The sequence below is a fragment of the Dendrobates tinctorius genome, unplaced genomic scaffold (genome assembly GCF_039654945.1).
Source record: "Dendrobates tinctorius isolate UK_male_01 unplaced genomic scaffold, ASM3965494v1 ptg000257l, whole genome shotgun sequence".
NCBI classification, from domain to species: domain Eukaryota; kingdom Metazoa; phylum Chordata; class Amphibia; order Anura; family Dendrobatidae; genus Dendrobates; species Dendrobates tinctorius.
The window spans coordinates 11,224,842-11,251,162 of record NW_027361924.1 but is presented as its reverse complement, the minus strand read 5'-3'; the positions used below and the strand labels follow the sequence as shown (position 1 = coordinate 11,251,162).

Genomic DNA, 26,321 nt, shown 5'->3' with positions numbered 1-26,321 from the left:
CCAATTATACCAGGATGCCAGAAAGAAATGAATCTTCATTGCCCATGTGTGTAGAATGCAGTGAATATTCATTTCTCTTTAGCAGCGGGTACAGGAGTTAGCCGCAGCCGCCGACTCCTGCCTCTGTGACCCGCTCCTCCGCCGATGCCGCTCCCCACCACAGCCAGAGATGGTACATCTGGACTGTAAGAAGCACCCCCCATTTTCCTCCACATTTTGGGGTAGGAAAAAAGCGCGTCTTAGGCCTCATACCCATTGGCGATTAAAAAAACGGTCCGATTTCTGGACTGGAAAAAAAGGTGGAGTGTTATGCCAGTGTCATGCGATTTTTTTTTTCCCATCCGTTTTTTTTCCCAGACACTCTTTTTCTACAATCATTTACAGGACCATTTACAGTGTTCTATACCACAGAATGGTGATGTATCCGTTAAAAACGGATCAAAAACGGATGGAAAACGGATGGTCCATTTTTGGTCCGTTTTTTTAACCGCACCCATTGACTTCTATTGTCGAAAATCGCAGCATGCTGCGATTTTTTTTCTCAGACCGATTTTGGCTGAGAAAAAAATCGCAAGTGAGATGTCACCCTATTCACTAACATGGGTCAAATTGCAATCCGATTAAAAATCGGATTGCAATCGGCCGATTTTATCGCCAGTGAGTATGAGGCCTTATACCTTATAGTCCGAAACACACGGAACTGAGCCATTCCTGATCGTGTGCACATACCCTATGACATGCGCATTTTTTTCTCTGCAACTATTATTCTACAATCTTATTTACAGTGCTCTATGCTACAGAATGTTAATTTACCCGTAAAAAATGTAAAGCACGTGGATGATCCGTGTGCCATTTTTTTTTCTATCGCAGCCATTGACTTGCATTGGCGAGTCTCGTTCGATATACGCGGCCACTCGCAGCATGTGGAGATTTTTTTTTTTTCCTCATCCAGATTCCAGCTGAGAAAAAAAATGGCAAATGAGCCGGGAAATCACGGAATAACATTAGTCTGAGGGCAATGTTTTTTTTTTTATCGGATTGCACTCGTCGGATTTATACGCAGACGAGTATGAGTCCAAATAGTAATAAATGTCAGTATAGGTATTACTAGAAAAGTGCAGACGAGTCAACTTTTCTATACACAAAAACAAACCGCCCAAAAAAAATATTCTGTGCAAAATCAACTGTTAAAATGGCGGCTAATGGATGGCGTATGCCGAGGAGCTAGAAAGCACAAGACGTGAAGAAAATTCTGCAAAATGTTCCTCAGTCACAAGGCTAAAGTGGAAAAAAAATGTATATTCGAGGCTAACATATGTAGATAGAAAAAAAAACCACATTCAGCCGTAATTTATTTCATACACTTCTAAATGGCTTTATTATGTCCAATTATCAATTACTTTTTAGAGAGAGACTGAAGCCTTCTTTTAATGTACTTCACACTCCTGATAGTTCCAATATGGATGTCATGGCCCATAAACCTGACAGAATTTACCTCAGCATACAGCTCCCGCCCATGAATCTGACAGAATTTACCTCAGTATACAGCTCCCGCCCATGAATCTGACAGAATTTACCTCAGCATATAGCTCCCGCCCATGAATCTGACAGAATTTACCTCAGTATACAGCTCCCGCCCATGAATCTGACAGAATTTACCTCAGCATACAGCTCCCGCCCATGAATCTGACAGAATTTACCTCAGGAAACAGCTCCCGCCCATGACTCTGACAGAATTTACCTCAGCATACAGCTCCCGCCCATGAATCTGACAGAATTTACCTCAGGAAACAGCTCCCGCCCAGAAGGCTGACAGGAATTACCTCACAATCTCGCTGTGGCTGCCTAACCGGAAGAAGAAACCCCAGTCTGAATGAGACACACCTCAGAGGAGCGGACATTACAGAGAATCTCGGCTCTGAGTAACAGGTAATTCGGTGTTTTTATGGCGTCCTCATCAATACTCAATAATAACGTGTTAATGATGCACCGTGTGCCTGGACCCGCGGGTGTGTGATTCGAAGGCTTGGTTCCCGCTCTGCGCTCGCTCTGGCGGTGGGCGGGGTTTAGCGTCCATGTCGATGTTCATGTAATGGCGGCAACTGATCACCTAAAATGGCGGCTCTGCCTGGTGTATTACTGCGGTTCTGTGCCCGTAACAGGGAACGTCTGCCTCTTCCCCCAGCTAATCCTGTGGCCCGCACTTGGCCTGTTCTCAGTAATGGAAACCCGTTTTCCAAGCCTGATGGCTAGACAACCCTTTCTTGATCCGGCATTGTTTCCTAAACCTAAAAGTGTAAAAAAAAACCCTTGATAAATAAGTAATAAAGTGAGACAAAGCCTTCATAAATGTGTTCTGTCACACAAACGCCACAATTTACCTCAAAATTGGTTTTGTGCCCCAAATTTTGCATAATTTGGAACATTTCCTTGTACATTCATGCTCCAAATGTAAGAATAAATGCCTATTAGTTAACTATTAATGGGATCCTTAATATTTTTTGGTGTTATAAAAGTATAAAACATGAATATAACATCAGTATTACAAAAAAAAAATTACCTGTTTTCAAAAGTGTAAACTTGTCTAAAAAATATTGTGTAAAAAGTCGCAATTTACGCCAAAAAATTTTCACACCTTGATTTATGGCTCAACTGAGAATTGTACCAATAACCGTATTTTACCTCATAAAAGGGCCGTATACATGTAAAAACCGAAGCGCAGCTGGTCCTTGCCCTCAGGGTCTGGCATTTTGATACTGGCAGCAGCGGTGACATCGCAGCTATCGCTCTCATCACCACTGCAGCCAATCACTAAGCTCAACTGCACTTGCAAATTTTCGTTTTTGTAATTGTTTTTTTCCATCGATGTGGCTGTAAATAAGGGTTTGTTTTCTTAGGGATGAGTTGTAGTTTTTAATTTTTCCAAAAATATACTGAGAAACTGGAGAAAAAAAATCAAAGTGAGAAAAAAAAACATTTTTACAAGGTTCATTTTATGGTAAAAATGACCGTGCATCTTTATTCTCCAGGTCAGTACAATTACTGCAAAATCAAACTTGGCTAGGTGTTTTTGTTTTTTTTTGTGTTATTTTTATCTTTTTTATTACTATTATTTTAGTGATTTAAAAAAACTTCTGTAAAATAAGATGAGTTTCTATCTCCATTTTCCAAGGTGTGTATTCGTTATTGGCGCTCTGTTAGCGCTCGTTTTTATGATTCATGCACCATTTTGATCGGAAATGCTTTATTTTTTTTCTCTTTACGGTGTGTACCTTATGGATTAAATGTATATTTTGATCGACTGGACTTGTGCCAATGTGGCGATAACAAAATGTTTATTATTTTTAATCTGTTCAATTCTGGATTGACTGAAAGGCGGATTGAAACTTTTTGTATATCTGGTTTCTGCAGTGTTAATCATCTGGTCAATGTGCGGTATTATTTATCTGTATGGTATCATATCTGGTCACTGCGGTATTATTTATCTGTATGGTATTATATCTGGTCACTGCGGTGTTATTTATCTGTATGGTATCATATCTTGTCACTGCGGTGTTATTTATCTGTATGGTATTATATCTGGTCACTGCGGTGTTATTTATCTGTATGGTATCATATCTGGTCACTGCGGTATTATTTATCTGTATGGTATTATATCTGGTCACTGCGGTGTTATTTATCTGTATGGTATCATATCTTGTCACTGCGGTGTTATTTATCTGTATGGTATTATATCTGGTCACTGCGGTGTTATTTATCTGTATGGTATCATATCTGGTCACTGTGCGGTGTCATTTATCTGTATGGTATCATATCTGGTCACTGCGGTGTTATTTATCTGTATGGTATCATATCTGGTCACTGCGGTGTTATTTATCTGTATGGTATTATATCTGGTCACTGCGGTGTTATTTATCTGTATGGTATCATATCTGGTCACTGTGCGGTATTATTTATCTGTATGGTATCATCTGGTCACTGCAGTATTATTTATCTGTATGGTATCATCTGGTCACTGTGCGGTATTATTTATCTGTATGGTATATCTGGTCACTGCGGTGTTATTTATCTGTATGGTATCATATCTGGTCACTGCGGTGTTATTTATCTGTATGGTATATCTGGTCACTGTGCGGTGTTATTTATCTGTATATTATCGTATCTGGTCACTGTGCGGTGTTATTTATCTGTATATTATCGTATCTGGTCACTGTGCGGTGTTATTTATCTGTATATTATCGTATCTGGTCACTGTGCGGTGTTATTTATCTGTATGGTATTATATCTGGTCACTGCGGTATTATTTATCTGTATGGTATTATATCTGGTCACTGCGGTGTTATTTATCTGTATGGTATTATATCTGGTCACTGCGGTATTATTTATCTGTATGGTATCATATCTGGTCACTGCGGTGTTATTTATCTGTATGGTATTATATCTGGTCACTGCGGTGTTATTTATCTGTATGGTATCATATCTGGTCACTGTGCGGTATTACTTATCTGTATGGTATCATCTGGTCACTGCAGTATTATTTATCTGTATGGTATCATCTGGTCACTGTGCGGTATTATTTATCTGTATGGTATCATATCTGGTCACTGCGGTGTTATTTATCTGTATGGTATTATATCTGGTCACTGCGGTGTTATTTATCTGTATGGTATCATATCTGGTCACTGCGGTGTTATTTATCTGTATGGTATATCTGGTCACTGTGCGGTGTTATTTATCTGTATGGTATCATATCTGGTCACTGTGCGGTGTTATTTATCTGTATATTATCGTATCTGGTCACTGTGCGGTGTTATTTATCTGTATATTATCGTATCTGGTCACTGTGCGGTGTTATTTATCTGTATATTATCGTATCTGGTCACTGTGCGGTGTTATTTATCTGTATGGTATTATATCTGGTCACTGCGGTATTATTTATCTGTATGGTATTATATCTGGTCACTGCGGTGTTATTTATCTGTATGGTATTATATCTGGTCACTGCGGTGTTATTTATCTGTATGGTATATCTGGTCACTGTGCAGTGTTATTTATCTGTATGGTATCATATCTGGTCACTGTGCGGTGTTATTTATCTGTATATTATCGTATCTGGTCACTGTGCGGTGTTATTTATCTGTATGGTATTATATCTGGTCACTGCGGTGTTATTTATCTAAGAAAAACATGAGCGAAGCTCCAAAAAAACGATAGAAAGTCCACACATAATATCATAAAATATGAATTTATTAATATACTTCATTACATAACAACAAGTAAATAATAAGGACAGATAGGGATACAGGGCCGTGTAGTGTCACAACCATACCAAATGGGCACAGCAGCAAAGGGGCTGGAAAATGGAAAGCCGAGCAAGGGTGATAAGCTAATGGTGTCTCAGTATATACAAATCACCAAGGCCCTCAATTAAATATAATTGGCAAATATGGCACACATTCCCATAATAGTGCAAATGTACCATGAATGGCACCACAACTATAATAAAAATCCAATTTCAATATACCTGGGGGCAACTCCCAGCGGCTTCCAGAGTCCAAGCACCCACCCCGACGCGCGTTTCGGATGGTTAATCCTTCATCAGGGGGTATAGTTAATGGAATACACATGCCAGTTTAAATATCGGAGAAACCGGAAGTAGCGGCGCCGTCTGACCGGAAGTGACGCGTCCGCGTTCGCAACAGCCGCGGTCACGAGCGGCGTCGGCGTCAAGTCGCAGGGGAGCACCATGGCAACCACTGAGGCTGTAAGACGCCGAAAGCCGCGCGGGAGCAGGGGAGCCGAACGCGCACGCGCCACATCAGCGGCGCAGCCTGTGAAATTCATAGGGAGATGCTGAGAAATGGTAACGCTGTGAAGGATAAAGGCTGTAGGTCGATAATAATAGCAAAAGGGAATTACATAAGTATATATATGAAAGTATATGGTGTCAAAATACAATACACAATATAATGTCCAATGAACAGTGACATCAAGAAAAAACCACTTCACATACATTTCAATGAACTGAATAGTAAATATATAATATACACAATTATACATAATTCAAAATTGCATATTTAAAATTAAACAAAATTGGATCAAAAACAATGTAAATCCAATATTGATGAAAAGGAAAGGGAGAGGGAGGGGAAAGGGGAAGGGGGGGGGGAAAGGGGCGGGGAGAGGGGAAGGGGAAGAGGAAGGAGGAAACACAAGGAAACACACAATCAGCATCTCAACCGGGTGGTAGGATCATCAGGCAACCGACATGGAGTAAATAACATCAAAATGTGCAAAACTAGAAAAAAGGGATAAGAGAAAAGAAATTAGTAAAACATTAAAAACATATAATAAAAACACACCACTGGTAATGGAAGCGGCACAAATATGCAGCAAACCAGGCAGTCACAGAAAGGGAGCAAAGCTGAGACTCTCATTCAGCCCATTGGGATGGACAGTATTGAGCCTCCAAATCCAATGTGTCTCCATTTGGGCCAGGCGTCGTGAGACTCTACCTCCACGTATGCCCACCTCCAAAGTATCAATACCCTTAATCCTCAAACCACTAGCATCACAATGATGATGCAATTTAAAGTGACGGGGTAGAGTCTTCAGGGTAGAGGCGTCCTCGTGCTCCACAGCAGCCTTATCGACCTACAGCCTTTATCCTTCACAGCGTTACCATTTCTCAGCATCTCCCTATGAATTTCACAGGCTGCGCCGCTGATGTGGCGCGTGCGCGTTCGGCTCCCCTGCTCCCGCGCGGCTTTCGGCGTCTTACAGCCTCAGTGGTTGCCATGGTGCTCCCCTGAGACTTGACGCCGACGCCGCTCGTGACCGCGGCTGTTGCGAACGCGGACGCGTCACTTCCGGTCAGACGGCGCCGCTACTTCCGGTTTCTCCGATATTTAAACTGGCATGTGTATTCCATTAACTATACCCCCTGATGAAGGATTAACCATCCGAAACGCGCGTCGGGGTGGGTGCTTGGACTCTGGAAGCCGCTGGGAGTTGCCCCCAGGTATATTGAAATTGGATTTTTATTATAGTTGTGGTGCCATTCATGGTACATTTGCACTATTATGGGAATGTGTGCCATATTTGCCAATTATATTTAATTGAGGGCCTTGGTGATTTGTATATACTGAGACACCATTAGCTTATCACCCTTGCTCGGCTTTCCATTTTCCAGCCCCTTTGCTGCTGTGCCCATTTGGTATGGTTGTGACACTACACGGCCCTGTATCCCTATCTGTCCTTATTATTTACTTGTTGTTATGTAATGAAGTATATTAATAAATTCATATTTTATGATATTATGTGTGGACTTTCTATCGTTTTTTTGGAGCTTCGCTCATGTTTTTCTTCGTCTCAGTATGCGATAGGTCGTATTATCCCTATTTGTCTTCCCTGTATATTGCTTCACTATGTTTGATGGGATGACAATTTGTCATTAGCATGCTATTAATTTATGTTTTTTCTGTGTTATGCACAGGTGTCGCTCGTGACAACATGGATTTCAGAGCCAGGGATCAATCCTGGCTTGGACAGGTTGATCAAGTGTTTGGGGATGGTGGGGCTGTTGTGCAGCAGCCAGGTAGTCATAGATGGGAGGCTTTGTGTGAGTCAATTCAGGCCTTATTGACTAAACGCACTAAAATTTGGTGGAACCGGGCCTTTTTAGAAAAATATGTGACCCGAAAAATTATACCTAGAGGGCTTAGGATTCGTGTGATTCCTGCTTTTCCAATTGATGACGAAGATTTCAGGACTAACTGGGAAGAAGCTTGTACTAATTGTTCATTGACTCTCATGCAGCTATTGATTGACCTGAACTCGAAGTCGATAGGGGAGTTGGATAAAACCATTGATGCAGCACAGGCTGAGTTAAAGACTGGTTGCCCTCCTGATACATTAAATAAATTTGAACTACGATTGGAAAAAGTTCTTGATGAGACTGTCAGAAGGATTCAGGAATCACAATCCTCCAAAATTAGTAGAGATAATAAGGATTTCCTTCTCAAAAAAGTATATCAATGGCGCAAGAAGTCTGAGAGGGGTATCAACTCATTACATCGAGCTACATCAGTTACCTCGGTTTCTTCATTAAGTACACAATCTGAGGCTTCGATATCGTCCATGAATACTAGGGCAGGCAATAAGAAAAAGAGAAACTATGGATACCATCCGTACAAACGACATAATAAAAGTTCTGTTGATGCTGCTACTATTGATGACAATAAGGTAATCAATTTAAGCAGCCACGAATTATCCATTACTGATATGTCTTTATTGTCACGAGGTCTCTCCTTCTCTCCTGCCACTGGTCTGGATACTTTCACAGTGATTAAAGACTTGCATCTTTTTGCGCGGTCATTGCTATTTAAGCGTTTTTATTTTGATGACAATTCTTACCAATTGTTCCCTACAGATGAGGAGCAAGTAGCTCTAAGGATTCTTGAGGATCTATCCTGCGAACATAATTTGGTGGAGGGAGGTAAGATACCTTTATCCATTCGGCCACGGTCTAGAAAATTTCCTCCACTTTCTACTTGTAGTAACATTGATTTATTTGTTAAGGTAGTTTCCCAGGAGGTGTTACGGCTCAATAAGAATATCATGCATGACAATTTGACTAGTGATGAACGTCAATGCCTTAAACATCTACAAAGTCTCCCTGATGTGGTCATTAAACCGGCGGACAAGGGGGGAAATATAGTAGTATGGCCAACGACTATGTATGAAAAAGAGGCCTATAGGCAGTTAAACAACTCTATCTGCTATAAAAAACTTACTTTTAACCCCTTGTCCGCCTTTGAGGTCCAACTCAGGGAGATTATTATTAGGGCTAGGGATAACAACATCATCACTAAAGAGTTGGCAGCTGCATTAATTGTTGTTGAGCCAACGATACCAACATTTTATTTACTTCCTAAACTTCACAAGGATTCCACCAACCCTCCCGGTCGCCCCATTGTATCCGGTGGGGGTAACTATCTTGAGTGTGTTAATCGATGGATTGACTCAATGTTACAGCCATTGGTTGAGGACCTCCCTTCATATTTGAAGGATACTAATCAGTTACTTCGTAGGATGGACGGTCTATCACTTGATGCGGGGACTCTATTTGTCACGGCTGATGTAGAGTCACTGTACACTAATATAAGACATAGGGATGGATTACATGCTACCAGTTATTTTCTGGAAATGTCTAAATTCAGCAGGGGTATGAGGGCTCTCATACTCGAGTTGCTTGAATTTACATTGACTCATAATTTTTTCACTTTTAAGGGGTCCTTCTTCCTGCAGCTCCAGGGGACAGCCATGGGCGCGGCCTATGCACCGGCCTATGCTAATCTGTTCCTGGGGCTGTGGGAGAGGGACCTCTTCCTGTCAGATCATGAGATGTCGATGGAGCGTGTCCTCCTGTGGACGCGCTACATCGATGATGTGCTCTTGATCTGGCAGGATACACCGGCTTCCCTTGCACAATTTATTTTGAAGCTTAATAGCAATGACCTGAATATATATCTCACTGTTAAATCGGATCCGGATCATATTGAATTTTTGGACGTCAATTTGAGACGAGATTCTTCGGGAAGGGTCCAGACGGACATTTATAGAAAACCTACCTCGACTAACATGTTACTTCATGCGGATTCATCGCATCCTGCCCATATGATACGAGCAGTAGCAACTGGCCAGTTCCTCCGTCTGAGGCGCATATGCTCTACAGATGATGACTTCGAGTTGCAGTCACTGGAACTTAAAAAACGTTTGAGCGAACGTGGCTATAGTCATCGGTTAATCAAAAAAGCTTACCATAAGGCCAAATACAACTCCAGAAATTCACTTTTGTATAGACATTTTGAACAGGACAATGCTTTGCAACCAATTAGGTTTGTAACTAACTTTTATAGTCAGTTTGATGGACTACATAAGGCCCTCTCGAGATCTTGGCCCATTTTAATGGCTGACCCTGTGTTATCTAAAATTCTGCCTGATCGTCCACTTATTGCCTATCGTCGTGCCAGAAATCTTCGTGATCGGCTGGTACATAGCCACTATGCCCCTACTCCTCCGCCTCATTTTTTTAGGCATTTAACTCCTAGACGGGGTTGCGTTCCTTGTGGCCACTGTGTAGCCTGTGTTAACGTTGAACGTAGTTCTGTATTTACTGATTCTTCTGGATCACGTGAATTTGATATACGTAAATTTATAACTTGCACTACTAAGAACGTGATTTATTTTGCTACCTGTCCATGCTCCCTGATATATATAGGTTTGACCACCAGACAGCTTAAGGTTCGTATCAGGGAGCATGTACTAGGTATTCAGGCTGCTGTGGAGCACGAGGACGCCTCTACCCTGAAGACTCTACCCCGTCACTTTAAATTGCATCATCATTGTGATGCTAGTGGTTTGAGGATTAAGGGTATTGATACTTTGGAGGTGGGCATACGTGGAGGTAGAGTCTCACGACGCCTGGCCCAAATGGAGACACATTGGATTTGGAGGCTCAATACTGTCCATCCCAATGGGCTGAATGAGAGTCTCAGCTTTGCTCCCTTTCTGTGACTGCCTGGTTTGCTGCATATTTGTGCCGCTTCCATTACCAGTGGTGTGTTTTTATTATATGTTTTTAATGTTTTACTAATTTCTTTTCTCTTATCCCTTTTTTCTAGTTTTGCACATTTTGATGTTATTTACTCCATGTCGGTTGCCTGATGATCCTACCACCCAGTTGAGATGCTGATTGTGTGTTTCCTTGTGTTTCCTCCTTCCTCTTCCCCTTCCCCTCTCCCCGCCCCTTTCCCCCCCCCCTTCCCCTTTCCCCTCCCTCTCCCTTTCCTTTTTCCTTTTCATCAATATTGGATTTACATTGTTTTTGATCCAATTTTGTTTAATTTTAAATATGCAATTTTGAATTATGTATAATTGTGTATATTATATATTTACTATTCAGTTCATTGAAATGTATGTGAAGTGGTTTTTTCTTGATGTCACTGTTCATTGGACATTATATTGTGTATTGTATTTTGACACCATATACTTTCTTATATATACTTATGTAATTCCCTTTTGCTATTATTATCGACCTACAGCCTTTATCCTTCACAGCGTTACCATTTCTCAGCATCTCCCTATGAATTTCACAGGCTGCGCCGCTGATGTGGCGCGTGCGCGTTCGGCTCCCCTGCTCCCGCGCGGCTTTCGGCGTCTTACAGCCTCAGTGGTTGCCATGGTGCTCCCCTGCGACTTGACGCCGACGCCGCTCGTGACCGCGGCTGTTGCGAACGCGGACGCGTCACTTCCGGTCAGACGGCGCCGCTACTTCCGGTTTCTCCGATATTTAAACTGGCATGTGTATTCCATTAACTATACCCCCTGATGAAGGATTAACCATCCGAAACGCGCGTCGGGGTGGGTGCTTGGACTCTGGAAGCCGCTGGGAGTTGCCCCCAGGTATATTGAAATTGGATTTTTATTATAGTTGTGGTGCCATTCATGGTACATTTGCACTATTATGGGAATGTGTGCCATATTTGCCAATTATATTTAATTGAGGGCCTTGGTGATTTGTATATACTGAGACACCATTAGCTTATCACCCTTGCTCGGCTTTCCATTTTCCAGCCCCTTTGCTGCTGTGCCCATTTGGTATGGTTGTGACACTACACGGCCCTGTATCCCTATCTGTCCTTATTATTTACTTGTTGTTATGTAATGAAGTATATTAATAAATTCATATTTTATGATATTATGTGTGGACTTTCTATCGTTTTTTTGGAGCTTCGCTCATGTTTTTCTTCGTCTCAGTATGCGATAGGTCGTATTATCCCTATTTGTCTTCCCTGTATATTGCTTCACTATGTTTGATGGGATGACAATTTGTCATTAGCATGCTATTAATTGGTGTTATTTATCTGTATGGTATTATATCTGGTCACTGCGGTGTTATTTATCTGTATGGTATTATATCTGGTCACTGTGCGGTGTTATTTATCTGTATGGTATCATATCTGGTCACTGTGCGGTGTTATTTATCTGTATGGTATCATATCTGGTCACTGCGGTGTTATTTATCTGTATGGTATCATCTGGTCACTGTGCGGTGTTATTTATCTGTATGGTATTATATCTGGTCACTGCGGTGTTATTTATCTGTATTTTATCGTATCTGGTCACTGTGCGGTGTTATTTATCGGTATGGTATTATATCTGGTCACTGCGGTGTTATTTATCTGTATGGTATCATATCTGGTCACTGTGCGGTGTTATTTATCTGTATATTATCGTATCTGGTCACTGTGTGGTGTTATTTATCTGTATGGTATCATATCTGGTCACTGTGCGGTGTTATTTATCTGTATATTATCGTATCTGGTCACTGTGTGGTGTTATTTATCTGTATGGTATTATATCTGGTCACTGCGGTGTTATTTATCTGTATGGTATCATCTGGTCACTGTGCGGTGTTATTTATCTGTATGGTATTATATCTGGTCCCTGCGGTGTTATTTATCTGTATGGTATCATCTGGTCACTGTGCGGTGTTATTTATCTGTATGGTATTATATCTGGTCACTGCGGTGTTATTTATCTGTATTTTATCGTATCTGGTCACTGTGCGGTGTTATTTATCGGTATGGTATTATATCTGGTCACTGCGGTGTTATTTATCTGTATGGTATCATATCTGGTCACTGTGCGGTGTTATTTATCTGTATGGTATTATATCTGGTCACTGTGCGGTGTCATTTATCTGTATATTATCGTATCTGGTCACTGTGCGGTGTTATTTATCGGTATGGTATTATATCTGGTCACTGTGCGGTGTTATTTATCTGTATGGTATCATATCTTGTCACTGCAGTGTTATCTATCTGTATAGTATCATATCTGGTCACTGGATGGTGTAATTTATTTGTCGCTGTGTGGTTGTCACGATCCAGGTTGGATCTGACAGTTTAAATGCACAAAGTAACCTTTTTTTTTTTTCCCCCCTTGGCTGTGTGCCAAAGGTGGTTTTGCCCCCGGTGGCCGTTAAGATCATTGGACTGTGGTGATTTCAGTTCTACTTTTCCTCCCGGTGGCCATTAGGGTCATTGCACTCTAGTTATCTTAGTTTGTGCACTTAATTATGTATCTGTCATGATCCGAAGTGGATCTGATAGTTTTAAACAGGGCTGTGGAGTCGGAGTCGTGGAGTCGGAGTCGGTGCTCATTTTGTTGGAGTCGGTATAAAATGGACCGACTCCGACTCCTAAAATATATAATAAATTGGGTACAGTAATTCAATGCAGGATGTGCTGAATATTTTTTCATAGGAGTTTGGGAAAGTTATGAAATGTCCTATAAATGGCTGTTATATTCCTGATCTAAGGCTACATTCACACACAGCGTTTTTCCTGTGTTTTTTAAAGATACGTTTTTCAGCTGCAAAAGCAGATCAGCTTTTTAAAAAACTGCATCACCTGAAAGGTTTTTGAGCTCATAGATAATGTTTTCAATAGCAAAAGCAGATTAGAAATCTGCTCTATCTATCCATTTATCCATATCTGTCTATCCATATCGTATCTGTACCAAAAAGAATGAAAACCGGGTAGTACAACAATATATATTCTGTTATATCTAAATATCTTGATTATTGGATCATAAAAATGATTAAATGTCTGAGATTCACATTGTACTACAATAAATTTTTCACTTAAATATAAGCAATATGTGTGGGAGTCGGAGTCGTGGAGTCGGAGTTGGAGTCGGAGTCGGTGTAAGGGAAATTGAGGAGTCGGAGTCGCAGGTTTGGCTTACCGACTCCACAGCCCTGGTTTTAAATGCACAAAGTGAACTTTTTTCCCTTTGCCCTTGTGCCAAAGTGGTATGTGTTGCCCCCGGTGGCCATTAGAATTATTACATGTGGTGTCGTTCATTCTAAGTTTCCCCGGTGGTGGTGAGTGGCATCACACTTTAGTTTTAAATAGCACGTTAATTATAAAGCAGGTGTGACGCTCTATAAAGGAGTGTTAGGTGTGTACAATCATTGTTGGTGATATTCATTGTGTGTTCATTTGGGAAGTAAGCCTGGGTGAAGGAGGGAGCTGAACATGAGTCCTGTGCAGCGCAGCCAGAGGGGTTGAGTCAGCTATGGAGTCTGCAAGGAGTGCTGTCATGGATTGGTGGAGTTCTACAATGGTGTCTGCAAGAAGGGCTGGCATGGCTTGGTGGAGTCGCAGTTTATGGTGTCGACAGGAAGTGCTTGCATGGCTTGGTGGAGTGGCGACTATGGTGAGAGTTGCACTCAGCATGCTGGACTTGGTCGCTGAAAGCTGGACTCAAGCATGCTTGACTTGTTTACAAACTAAACATTGGGAATGTTTAATTTGCAAAAGAGAAGACTGAGAGGAGACTTAATAGTTGTCTACAAATATCTAAAGGGCTGTCACATTGTAGAAGGATCAACTTTATTCTCATTTGCACAAGGAAAGACTAGAAGCAATGGGATGAAACTGAATGGGAGGAGACACAGATTAGATATTAGAAAAAACTTTTTGACAGCGTGATCAATGAGTGGAACAGGCTGCCACGAGAAGTGGTGAGTTCTCCTTCAATGGAAGTCTTCAAACAGAGGCTGGACAGACATCTGACTGGGATGATTTAGCGAATCCTGCTTTGAGCAGGGGGTTGGACCAGATGGCCCAGGAGGTCCCTTCCAACTCTACGATTCTATGATTCTATGACTTCTTGGCAGAAAAGTTGGACTCGAGCATGCTGGACTTTTTGGCAGAAGCTGAACTCATCCTTGGGACTCTGTTTACTGGGCAGCTGCAACTGGTGGTGGACTCTGCTCCAAGGCTGCACTATGGTGATGGATCCGGGTGGAGGAGAAGATGCACGCAGGTGGTGGGCTCTGTTGCTAGGAGTGTACGCAACAGAGCAAAGCCAAGTGGTGTTTTCCCCTGTTTTGTCATCTTTCCTCATGTAGTGCAGTGGTGGGATTAGTTTCCGCACCGACCAATTCCCTAGTGAGGGTGTAGGGTCAGGGCAAGTCAGGGTTTTTAGGTTCCTGTGCGTCGCCCGGTGCGGAACCGGCATAGGGAACGTTAGGAGTGCAGGGACACTGGCTCAGGGGAGTTCAGGAGGTCTCCACGTCCCTATTCCCCATTGCAGGCTCACCATTGTTAATGTTACCCAGGTTCCCCTTTATTATTTAAATGCGCCTTACTGGAGGTGGGGTTTCCAGACTATTATATATACGTGTATTATTGAAATTCGCCAGTTGGAGGCGGTGTATCCAGCTGCACATGTTTTATTATTTAAATTCGCCCTGCTGGAGGCGGTGTATCCAGGGTCACGTGTGTCATATGGGTTCGCCTTGCGGTAATCGCTGCGTCCAGACACACGTGACCATGACATTATCACCAACCATACTTTTTTTTTTCTGGTGAGCCTTGGCCATGTGGAGACCTGTGAGTAATTGCTGCCGGGCCTCACTGAGGTGAGTGAGGAGCGGTATGGTGTGTTAGAGCCGCTGCAGCAGCAGTTATCAGGGTCTGGGGCCTCTGCTCAGACAACCAGGAAATCAAAATGGCGGCTCTGGCAAAAAGCCCCCTAGAGTGGCTGCTGAAGCGGGACTTGCTCATGCACGCGGAGGTACCCAGGCAGGTGGGAGGAGTTGGTGCCCCACGGAGCTGCCTGGCATTCCCCGAGGTGAAGGGGTACATCCCTGTGATGAGCAGACTGGTGTATAGTCCGCGGGGCTCGCGCCAAATCTTTCATACCATTGAAGAAGCCGCCCCCTCCTGGTCGTGTGGAGGCAACCAGAGAGTGTATTTTTCATCTATATTCCTGCGGCTCTGGCAAAGTACCCCTTAGAGTCGCTGCTGGGGAGTGGGACTTGTTCATACAGGCGGGCGTACCCAGACAGGTGGGTGGAGTTGGTGATCCCCATGGTGCTGTCTGGGGTTCCCCAAGGTGAAGGGGTACGTCCCTGTAGTGAGCAGACTAGTGTATATTCCGCGGGGCTCACGGCAAATCTTCAACACCATCGAAGAAGCCGCCCCCTCCTGGTCGTGTGGAGGAAGGCGACCAGCGAGTGTGTATTTCCTCTATTTTCCGGTCCTCTTCTCCAGGTGTGAGCAGCAGGTGTGCTGCGGGGGAGTAGGGACAAATCTCAACCCTCGCCATTAACCAACCCTGTGAGGCGCAGACCTCATGGTGAAAGGGTTGGAGGGTGGTGTCCCTTGGTGAATAGCGGGGGTGTGAGTGTGGTGACACAGGGGGACGCCTAAGTGAACTGTTTTTCCTTTGGCATTGTGCCAAAGTGGTGTGTTTCCCCAGGTGTCCATTAGAATTATTACACGTGGTGTCGTTCATTCTAAGTTGCCCCGGTGGGTAGTTTTAAAGTGCACGTTAATTATAAAGCAGGTGTGACGCTCTATAAAGGAGTGTTAGGTGTGTGCAATCATTGTTGGTGATATTGATTGTGTGTTCATTTGGGAAGTAAGCCTGGGTGAAGGAGGGAGCTGAACATGAGTCCTGTGCAGCGCAGCCAGAGGGATGGAGTCTGCAAGGAGTGCTGGCATGGATTGGTGGAGTTCTACAATGGTGTCTGCAAGAAGGGCTGGCATGGCGTGGTGGAGTCGCAGTTTATGGTGTCAGCAGGAAGTGCTTGCATGGCTTGGTGGAGTGGCGACTATGGTGAGAGTTGCACTCAGCATGCTGGACTTGGTTGCTGAAAGCTGGACTCAAGCATGCTTGACTTCTTGGCAGAAAAGTTGGACTCGAGCATGCTGGACTTTTTGGCAGAAGCTGGACTCATCCTTGGGACTCTGTTTACTGGGCAGCTGCAACTGGTGGTGGACTCTGCTCCAAGGCTGCACTATGGTGATGGATCCGGTTATGGTGATGGATCCGGGTGGAGGAGAAGATGCACGCAGGTGGTGGGCTCTGTTGCTAGGAACGTACGCAACAGATCAAAGCTAAGTGGTGTTTTCCTCTGTTTTGTCATCTTTCCTCATGTGTGTTTAGTGCAGTGGTGGGATTAGTTTCCGCACCGACCAATTCCCTAGTGAGGGTTTAGGTGCAGGGCGAGCTAGGGTTAAAAGGTATCCTGATCGTCGTCCGCTGCGGAACCGGCCTAGGGAATGTTAGGAGTGTAGAGACACTGACTCAGGGAAGTGCAGGAGGTCTCCACGTCCCCATTCCCTATCGCAGGGCCACCATTGTTATTGTTACCCAGGTTTCCCCTTTATTGTTTAAATTCGCCTTACTGGAGGCGGGGTTTCCAGACTTACGTGTATTAACTAAATTCGCCTGTTGGAGGCGGCGTATCCAGCTGCACGTGTTATTATTTAAATTTGCCCAACTGTAGGCGGTGTATCCAGGGTCACGCGTGTCATCTAAATCCGCCCTGCTGGGGGCGCTGTGTCCAGCCGCGCGTGACCGTGACAGTGGTGTTATATATTTGGTCATTGTGTGTCAGTAATGAGCTGGGTGGTGGAACCATTGTGCCAAAGCCCAAGTAAGACCTGGAGGGGTGTGACCTGGAGCCTCACCCAATCCGACCACGGACACGCATCAGCTAACAACACCGCAGTCCATGGAAAGACAAGGGAGGTGATCCAGGTGTTACCCAAGGACTGACCTTGGGTAGATAGCGGCTGACCCCTAGGAAAGAATAGCTGGAATGGCCCGGGGAAATGTTCAACAGATGCAGACAGGCGGAGAAGATGACAGGAACCGCAGATACAGACAGGACAGTCTGATGGAGAGATGAGCACTGGCGGGTGCAGCTGGCTCGGCTGCCGTTGAGGTGAGCACAGGCGGGTGCAGCTGGCTCGGCTGCCGTTGAGGTGAGCAGTTTTATTTATCTGGTCACTGTGCGGTGTTATTCATTTTGTCATTGTTCAGCATTATACATCTGGTCACTGCGGTGTTATTCATTTGGTCATTGGGCAGCATTATACATTTGGTCACTGTATGGTATTATTTATCTGTACATTGTCATATCTATTGACTGTACGGTGTCATATCTGTTCACTGTATGGTGCTTGATATCTGGTCACTGGTGTTATTTATCTAGTTACTGTGTGGTGTTATTTATCTGATCACTGTACAGCGTTATACTGTACATCACATCTGTCATTGTGCATCGTTTTTTATGTGGTCACTGCTTTGATATTTATCTGGTCACTGTACGGTGTTATTTATCTGGTCACTGTATGGTGTTACTCATCTGGTCACTGTATGGTGTTACTCATCTGGTCACTGTACGGTGTTATATGTGGTCACTGTATGGTGTTATTTATCTGGTCCCTGTACAGTGTCATATATCTGGTCACTGGTGTTATTCATCTGCTTACTATGCTGCGTTATTATCTGGATGATCGATCACTAGATGGTATAGTATGGTATTACAAGAACGTCTGGTGTCAGCTTATGAAGTAACTGGGATGTGACGACATTTTGGGATGACGACTGCAGTCTTCCTTCCTGTGTCATCTGGTCACTCATTTAGAAAATGTGCTTTCACTTTCAGGCTGGTCGTCAGCGCCTGAAGCAGCAGAAGCCGGGTTACCTCGGGCTCAGATCTTGTGAGTATAATCTCTCCTCTGTGCTCAGCGTGTGTCGTCCTCTGAGTCTCAGGGGGTCACACATCATCACTAATGTAGAGAGTGAGGACGGGACTCTGTGAGGTGATGTCTCCTGGGGCAGCAGGTGGGGAGCTGGAAAGGCAACGATAAGTGGACAGATAAAGTCATTCTCACGGAATGAAAGCAAAAGCCATTGAAAAGTACAGATGAAAACATGCGGGAGCTGTCGGGGACTTTCCTCTGTTGTTTTTGTTGATATCCAGCTCTCCGAGTTGCCCTCTTCTTGTTGCAGCCAACTTTATCTTTTTTGCTCTTTCACTTTTTCCTTTCTTTGTCAGAAACCCATAACTTTTTTTTTTTCGCAATGATGGCGCTGTAAGAGGCTTTGTTTGTTTTGTTTTCTTTGCGTGGCAGATTTACCTTTTTATTGATATCATTTTGATGTACGTACGTCGTTTTGGTCGCTTTTATTGCATCGTTTAGTGGAAATGCAGCTGCCAAAACAGCAATTCTGACATTAATTTTTTTATTAAAGCGTTTACCTTGTTGGTTAAATCATTTTATATTTTGACATATCAAACTTTTATGGATTAATTTTTTTTAGATTAAGAAGCATGGGCCATTCAAATTACTCTTATTTAAAAAAAGAAAAGTTGAAAATTTGACTTTACACCTTTTTTTTTTTTAGCCTTAGGCTGGCGTCACACACAACGATAAAAAAAATCGTTCCGATTTTTACGGTCCGAAATCGCACAAAGGTTTCTTGACCAGGGATCCGTCTGTCATCCGAATTTCCTGTGATAATGCGATTTTAATCGCATCTAAGCATCCTTTTGACATCCGTCTGCCGAGATTTTCTCGCAGACTTGCAAAACGGACATATAATGGAGCCCAATGACAGGTTTTCAAACACAAAGGAAAGAATAGCTATAGACACATAGAATACACAACTATATATATATATATATATATATATATATATATTGTGGCCAAAAGTATTGACACCCCTGCAATTCTGTCAGATAATACTCATTTTCTTCCTGAAAATGATTGCAAACACAAATTCTTTGGTATTATTATCTTACCACAAGGGTTGCCGTGACGTGGCGGGATGGCTTGTACATTATTTTGATCAAAATTATGTTTACTAAATACCCTTATTATTATTATTATTATTACCTTTATGCATTATTTGCAGTATATTTTTTACTTTTTAGTTCAGGATATTTGTGTTTTTTGCTTTTTGTTTTCTCTGGTTAATGGTCATGTGTTAATATGCACTTACATTGTGCATACACATTAACTTACATTTAACTTACTTTAACATTAACAGTGCCAATACTTTTGTCCACCCTCTTTTTTATGCTTTGTGTGGAATTATATCCAATTTGGCTTTAGGACAATTCTTTTTGTGTTTTTTTTCATTTAAGACAAATGAATATAATACCAAAGAATTTGTGTTTGCAATCATTTTCAGGAAGAAACTGAGTATTATCTGACAGAATTGGCCACAACTGTATATACATGTCATAGAGACATATATATGCACATTTATAATTCATACAGTTCTTCATAGCAGAATAGCCGCTGAAACATTTGCCGGCTTTTGTAAAATCATTCCCCTACCCGACATGAAATGACACATGGTTACATACAGTAAACCATTTCATTTCAATTTTTTTTTTTTATATGTCTATCACTAGTATTTAGATGAGGGTTTGTGTGTAAAACCCCTGACAAACATACGTTATCCTTTTATTGGCAGGTTATTAATCTCCAGTATAAGGTTTCCCCTCATTCTGGGAGTTTCCAAGGAGGAATTACATCAGAGAAATCTGTCGTCGCTTCTTCTACATGGGACTATGGGATGGAGAATATGTATGATGGGTATATGGGCACGGGACTATGGGATGGAGAATATGTATGATGGGTATATGGGCATGGGACTATGGGATGGAGGATGTGTGATGGGTATATGGGCACAGGACTATGGGATGGAGGATGTATGATGGGTATATGGGCATGGGACTATGGGATGGAGGATGTGTGATGGGTATATGGGCACAGGACTATGGGATGGAGGATGTGTGATGGGTATATGGGCATGGGACTATGGGATGGAGGATGTGTGATGGGTATATGGGCACGGGACTATGGGATGGAGGATGTGTGATGGATATATGGGCACGGGACTATGGGATGGAGGATGTATGATGGGTATATGGGCATGGGACTATGGGATGGAGGATATGTGATGGGTATATGGGCACGGGACTATGGGATGGAGGATGTGTGATGGGTATATGGGCACGGGACTATGGGATGGAGGATATGTATGATGGGTATATGGGCACGAGACTATGGGATGGAGGATGTGTGATAGGTATATGGGCACGAGACTATGGGATGGAGGATATGTATGATGGGTATATGGACATGGGACTATGGGATGGAGAATATGTATGACGGGTATATGGGACTATGGGATGGCAGATATGTATGATGGGTATATGGGCATGGGACTATGGGATGGAGGATAATTATAATTTGCTATAACTAACCACAGTGTATATATATATATATATATATATATATATGTATTCTATGTGTCTATATCTATTCTTTCGTTTCTTTATTTAACCTGTTTTTGTAAAGGATTTCTCGCCAGTCACACATCTGGTCCGTTTGTAATCCGATTTTTTTCTCGCACCTATAGACTTGCATTGGCGAGTCATATCCGAAAATCGTTGACCGCAGCATGCTGCGATTGTCTCAGTCCGAGGTAACGTTCCGAAAAAAAATCGGATGATGGGAGCTGCCCATAGAATAACATTGGGACGAATGTAATGCGATTTTTTTTTTTTTTTTTTTATCGCATTGCATTCGTCCGATTTATTCGCTAGTGTGATGCCAGCCTTAGAGAGATTGAACCTGGAATTGTTTTATATACTGTAAGATACTATTGTAGTATTTAGTTAACATCACCTTCTCTTATGAAGCCACAGTAAGGGGCACCAAGATGGCATTGATGAGGGTCTCCAGCAGACCCCGCAATCATGTCATGGACTGGGAAAGGTAGAGGTAGCTAGAGGTTGGTGATGTTTTTACACACTGACTGTGTCTTTATTCTTTTTTTCATGCAGTGTTTCATTCACTGACAGCCGTTAGATAATGGCAAGGATCTCAAATGCTGAGTATATGAGATTGCTAAAATCAATTTCCTCTTGAATTTCTCCTCCAGAAAGTCATGGACGACGAGTGCAATCGCCTCTATGAGCAGCTGGTCATCTTATTCTTCGGCCACAGATGTGCCGAGTGCAAGGAAACAGACGGCATCCTCCAGTACAGCGCCGTACCTGTCTGCCACAGCGTAGACGGCGTACTCAGCCACATGAAGTATTGCCAAGCCGGGATGTCCTGTCGATGTAAGACCCCTGACAAACATACGTTATCCTCTTATTGGCAGGTTATTAATCTCCAGTATAAGGTTTCCCCTCATTCTGGGAGTTTCCAAGGAGGAATTACATCAGAGAAATCTGTCGTCGCTTCTTCTACATCACATGATAGAAACTTTTTTTTTTTTTTTTTTTTACTTTTTTACCATTAGTTCCCGGTTGTTCTTTTGCCCGAGTGATCGTGTCCCATTGGAAGGTTTGCATAAAGAATGAGTGCCCTGTGACCCTGAACCTCAGTGAGGATCGCAAGAAAAAGCTCCAGGTAATGGAAACTCGTCGCTAAAAACTGTGATCACCACAACCCAAGTACAATTACTTATGTCTTCATGAAAACGCTACAAATGTGCAATCAATGCAGTTCTGACCTCTGAACTCCAGGCTTGCGCCTCATCACCGGTGGGAGTGGTGGGATCGCAGTGGTCAGTCCATCACCACTAGTGTAAAGTAAAATCATTGTAAGGGATCGCGGCACGGTCTTAATCTCACCACCATTTTATACTCGGCTTTATTAGTGTTTATTATTTAGGTGCACTTACAAGCAATGATGTCATTACCATCTTTGGAAACCCCTTGCAAAATACTTTTCAAGGAGCTTGTCCTCCTGTTCCACAACCATCAATGTGAAATGTGTGAGAGAAAGGTCTTCAAGGACGCAGTGCCCCTCTGCCACAGCGTGGATGCCGAGCTCAGCCACATGAAGTACTGCACCGCCGGGATGTCCTGCCGATGTAAGTGCAGAGACTGCTTACCTTTATTTTTTTACCATTATGGGGGTCTCTACTTCAAGATGTATTATATCAATAAAGTACGGGGCCTGTACGTGACCAAAATAGGCGACCATAGATCAACAAAGTTCTGCAGTCAAGGGAAAGGTAGACATGCGTTCCAATTTTTACTTTTTTAATTTCTCTACAAAATATATAATTGCAAATAAAATGAAACTGGAAAAAAATCCAAGTGCAGTGAAATAGTGAATTAAAAGCACCATATTTTGGGAGGTTTTCTATTACAACTTTCATAGTGTGGTAAAAATAGCCTGGAAACATGATTCTCCAGTTCAATAACTTATTCTCATACCCCACACTTGATTGTTTGTGGTATGTCACAATATCGCACGGTTAAGGGGTTAACATCGCACGAGAGCCCCTGGGAGAGCGAGTGCCGACACTGTAGGAACGGCGCCGACATGGGAGGTGAGTGTAAGGCCGGGGTCACACTGGCGAGGAATACGGCCGAGTAAGAGGCGCTAAAAGCACGCATTACACATGGACCAATGATTCTCTATGGGGCAGCTCCCAGCAGCCGTATATTTCTCATCCGTATTCTACGCTCCGTGCCAATCGCAGCATGCTGCGATTGTCAGCGTACTACGGCCGTAGTACGCCAATGCAAGTCTATGGGTGCGCAAAAAATACGGATTACACACGGACCACACATGTGACTTGCGAGAAATACGCACCCGGTGTCTTTTAGCAAAGCCGGCAATTTAGTGCGCTATACAGTAAACTCACACTGACAGGTTTAATAAAGAAACGAAAGAATAGATATAGACACATAGAATGTATGTATATATATATATATATATATGTGTCTATATATATGTCCATTTTGCAAGCCTGCGAGAAAATCTCGCCATACGGATGCTTACATGCGCAAAATACGCGACCACACCTTGATTACGGATGACATACGGAGCACTGTTTAGGGGCCATTCATCCGTATTATGCATGTAAAATACTGACCGTATTTTGCGTCGGTTAGTGTGACCCCGGCCTAAGCCTTTTCATTTTATAGGGGCCAAGCATGGGGTATGAGAAGCGGTTGTCCTAGTAGTGGATAACCCCTTCACCCCTGGGCCATTTTCCGTTTTCTGGGTTTCTGTTTTTTGCTCCCCTTCTTCCAAGAGTCATAACTCTTTTTATTTTTCCGTCAATATGGTCATGTGAGGGCTTGTTTTTTTGCAGGATGAGATGTACTTTTGAACAGCAACATTGGTTTTATCATATAATGTTCTGAAAAATAAGGAAATAGATTCCAAGCGATTACGTAAGCAATTCCACAATTGTTACGAGTTCACAGATACCAAACGTGTATAGGTTCTTTGTCATTTAAATGGTGAAAAAAATCCAAAGTTTGTTACGAAGAAAAAAAAAATTGCATCTTTTCCGAGACAAGTAGTGTCTCCATTTTTCGGGACCTAGGGCTGGATGAGGGCTAATTTTTTACGTGCCGAGCTGACACCACGATTTGCTGCATATTATTGCAATGTTACGGCTACCAAAAAAACATTACTCTGGGATTTTGACTTTTTTTCTCAATACACTTTGTAACGATCGGATTTTTTTTATATTCCTAGATCGGGCGATTCTGAGTACGGCGATACCAAGTATGTTTTATTTTATTTTTTTATTTTTAATTGGAGACGCTACGGGTCTTGGAAAATTGCACTTTTTTTTTTTTTCTTTAAGCAAAATTTGGAATTTTTTTTCATCACTTTAGATAAAAGAAAACCTAGACATGTTTGGTGTCTATGAACTCGTAATGACCTGCAGAATCATAATGGTAGGTCAGTTTTAGCATTTAGTGAACCTAGTAAAAAAAAGCCAAACAAAAAACAAGTGTGGGATAGCTCTTTTTTTTCAATTTCACTGCACTTGGAATTTTTTTCCCGTTTTCGACTATACGACATGGTAAAACCATTGGTGTCGTTCAAAAGTACAACGCATCCAGCAAAAAATAAGCCCTCACACGGCCATATTGACAGAAAAATAAAAAAAGTTATGGCTCTGGAAAGAAGGGGAGCAAAAAATGAAAAATCTAAAAAGGCTTTGGTCATTAAGGGGTTAAAAAAGGGGGTCTTTCAGCAGACCCTTGTCTGCCATGACAAATCATATATTTACAACAGCATTTGAGGGTGATTGGAGCTCAGCTCAGGTTGCTGCTGTTAGGGCTCATTCTCGCTTGCGAGAGACTCGCACGATTCTCGTGCAAGTCACTCGCATGAAAACCTGGCCATGCCGCCAGCACTGGGACCAGAGCATGCGGCGGCATAGAAATAGATGTAGCTGCACGCTCCGTTCTGAGTGCCGGCGGCAGGGCCAAGTTTCCATGTGAGAAACTCGCACGAGAATCGTGCGAGTCTCTCGCAAGTGAGTATGAGCCCTTAGAGGCAAATGCCGTCCTGAGCCCCGCACCATAATCCCTTTATCCGAAGTGTATTTAAACTTATGTTTGTGTTTGACAGTCCCTGGATGTCCGGCCGCTCGATCAATCATTTCTCATTGGAAGGAGTGCAGTGAGGAGGATTGCCTGGTGGTGTTCAGCCTGAGGAAGGATCGCAAACAAATCGATCATCCAGTGAAGGTTTGTTACAATAACATGTCGGCAGCGTTGAGATTGTCCGGACTACTGAATCCGGATTCTTTACATATTAAAGATGGGCATGATGGAGCCCTTCTAAGAAGCAGGATATACAGTAATAATAACCGATACAACCTGCAGAAGGACGACGGCATCGATGAGTGGGCCCAATAGTGCGCACAGACATTGGCGGTTCCGCATCAGATAAAGGGCGTAATAATCACCTCCAAAGAGAGTACACACAGGAGGGATAACTTATGTAAGTGGGTGTCCTACGGTGTCTGGGCAGTTAGACATCACTGTAAAAATAAAGAGAACTATCTACACCAAGAATAATGAGATTAAAGGGTTATACCCATTTTCATAGATGAATATTGTTAGATAAAGCTTGTAAAAGAGAAAAAAAAAAGAATTTTGCAATTTACGGTTTATAAAAATTTTCACCTGTTGAAATTCTAACATTTTTCTTTTGTTTATGGCTCGTTATCATGGAGACCGACCACCTGCTACCAGACAGAATGAACTTGCGCAGGGCAAGCAAGTTCTTTATCGAGCTTGTAAGCACTGTTTTGAACCCAGCCTGAATCACTGGGTCCCTTTGTTTACAAGCTCCACAGCCATGGTGGTCGGTGTCCTAGGCAACGAGTTGTAAACAAAAGTGAAGTGTCAAGAAAAGATGCAAACTGTAATAAGCAGTAAATAGCAAAAGTGCTTGATTACGACTATGTCCATCTATGAAGATCGGAGCCTCGCCACGATTTTCCTCAATTTTCTGGTATGGCTAAGGCTCTGTCAACATCTTCCATGTCGGTATTCTGAGGTTTACATACAGCGCCATGTGTCTGCTATTTGGCCTCAGTGGTAAGAACAGTGTATATAGTGAGGTGTCATTTTTTTTTTTTGTTCACAG

General features: G+C 42.7%; 1 protein-coding gene across 3 annotated transcripts in view; it reads left to right on the top strand.

Annotated features, from left to right (window-relative positions):
- Positions 1 to 1,629: 1,629 nt before the first annotated feature.
- Positions 1,630 to 26,321, top strand: part of LOC141069238 (uncharacterized) — a 46,561-nt gene continuing 21,869 nt past the window's right edge. Inside the window, exons 1-6 of one of the 3 annotated variants that reach the window (XM_073558689.1) lie at positions 1,631 to 1,929; positions 18,542 to 18,596; positions 21,838 to 22,021; positions 22,204 to 22,313; positions 22,578 to 22,779; positions 25,296 to 25,414. In XM_073558689.1, the coding sequence (XP_073414790.1) occupies positions 21,844 to 22,021; positions 22,204 to 22,313; positions 22,578 to 22,779; positions 25,296 to 25,414 (609 nt within the window). In that variant the 5' untranslated portion in view covers positions 1,631 to 1,929; positions 18,542 to 18,596; positions 21,838 to 21,843. Of the gene's footprint in view, positions 1,930 to 18,510; positions 18,597 to 21,837; positions 22,022 to 22,203; positions 22,314 to 22,577; positions 22,780 to 25,295; positions 25,415 to 26,321 lie in introns of those variants that run through there. The other 2 variants (XM_073558691.1, XM_073558690.1) reach the window with 2 other exon arrangements.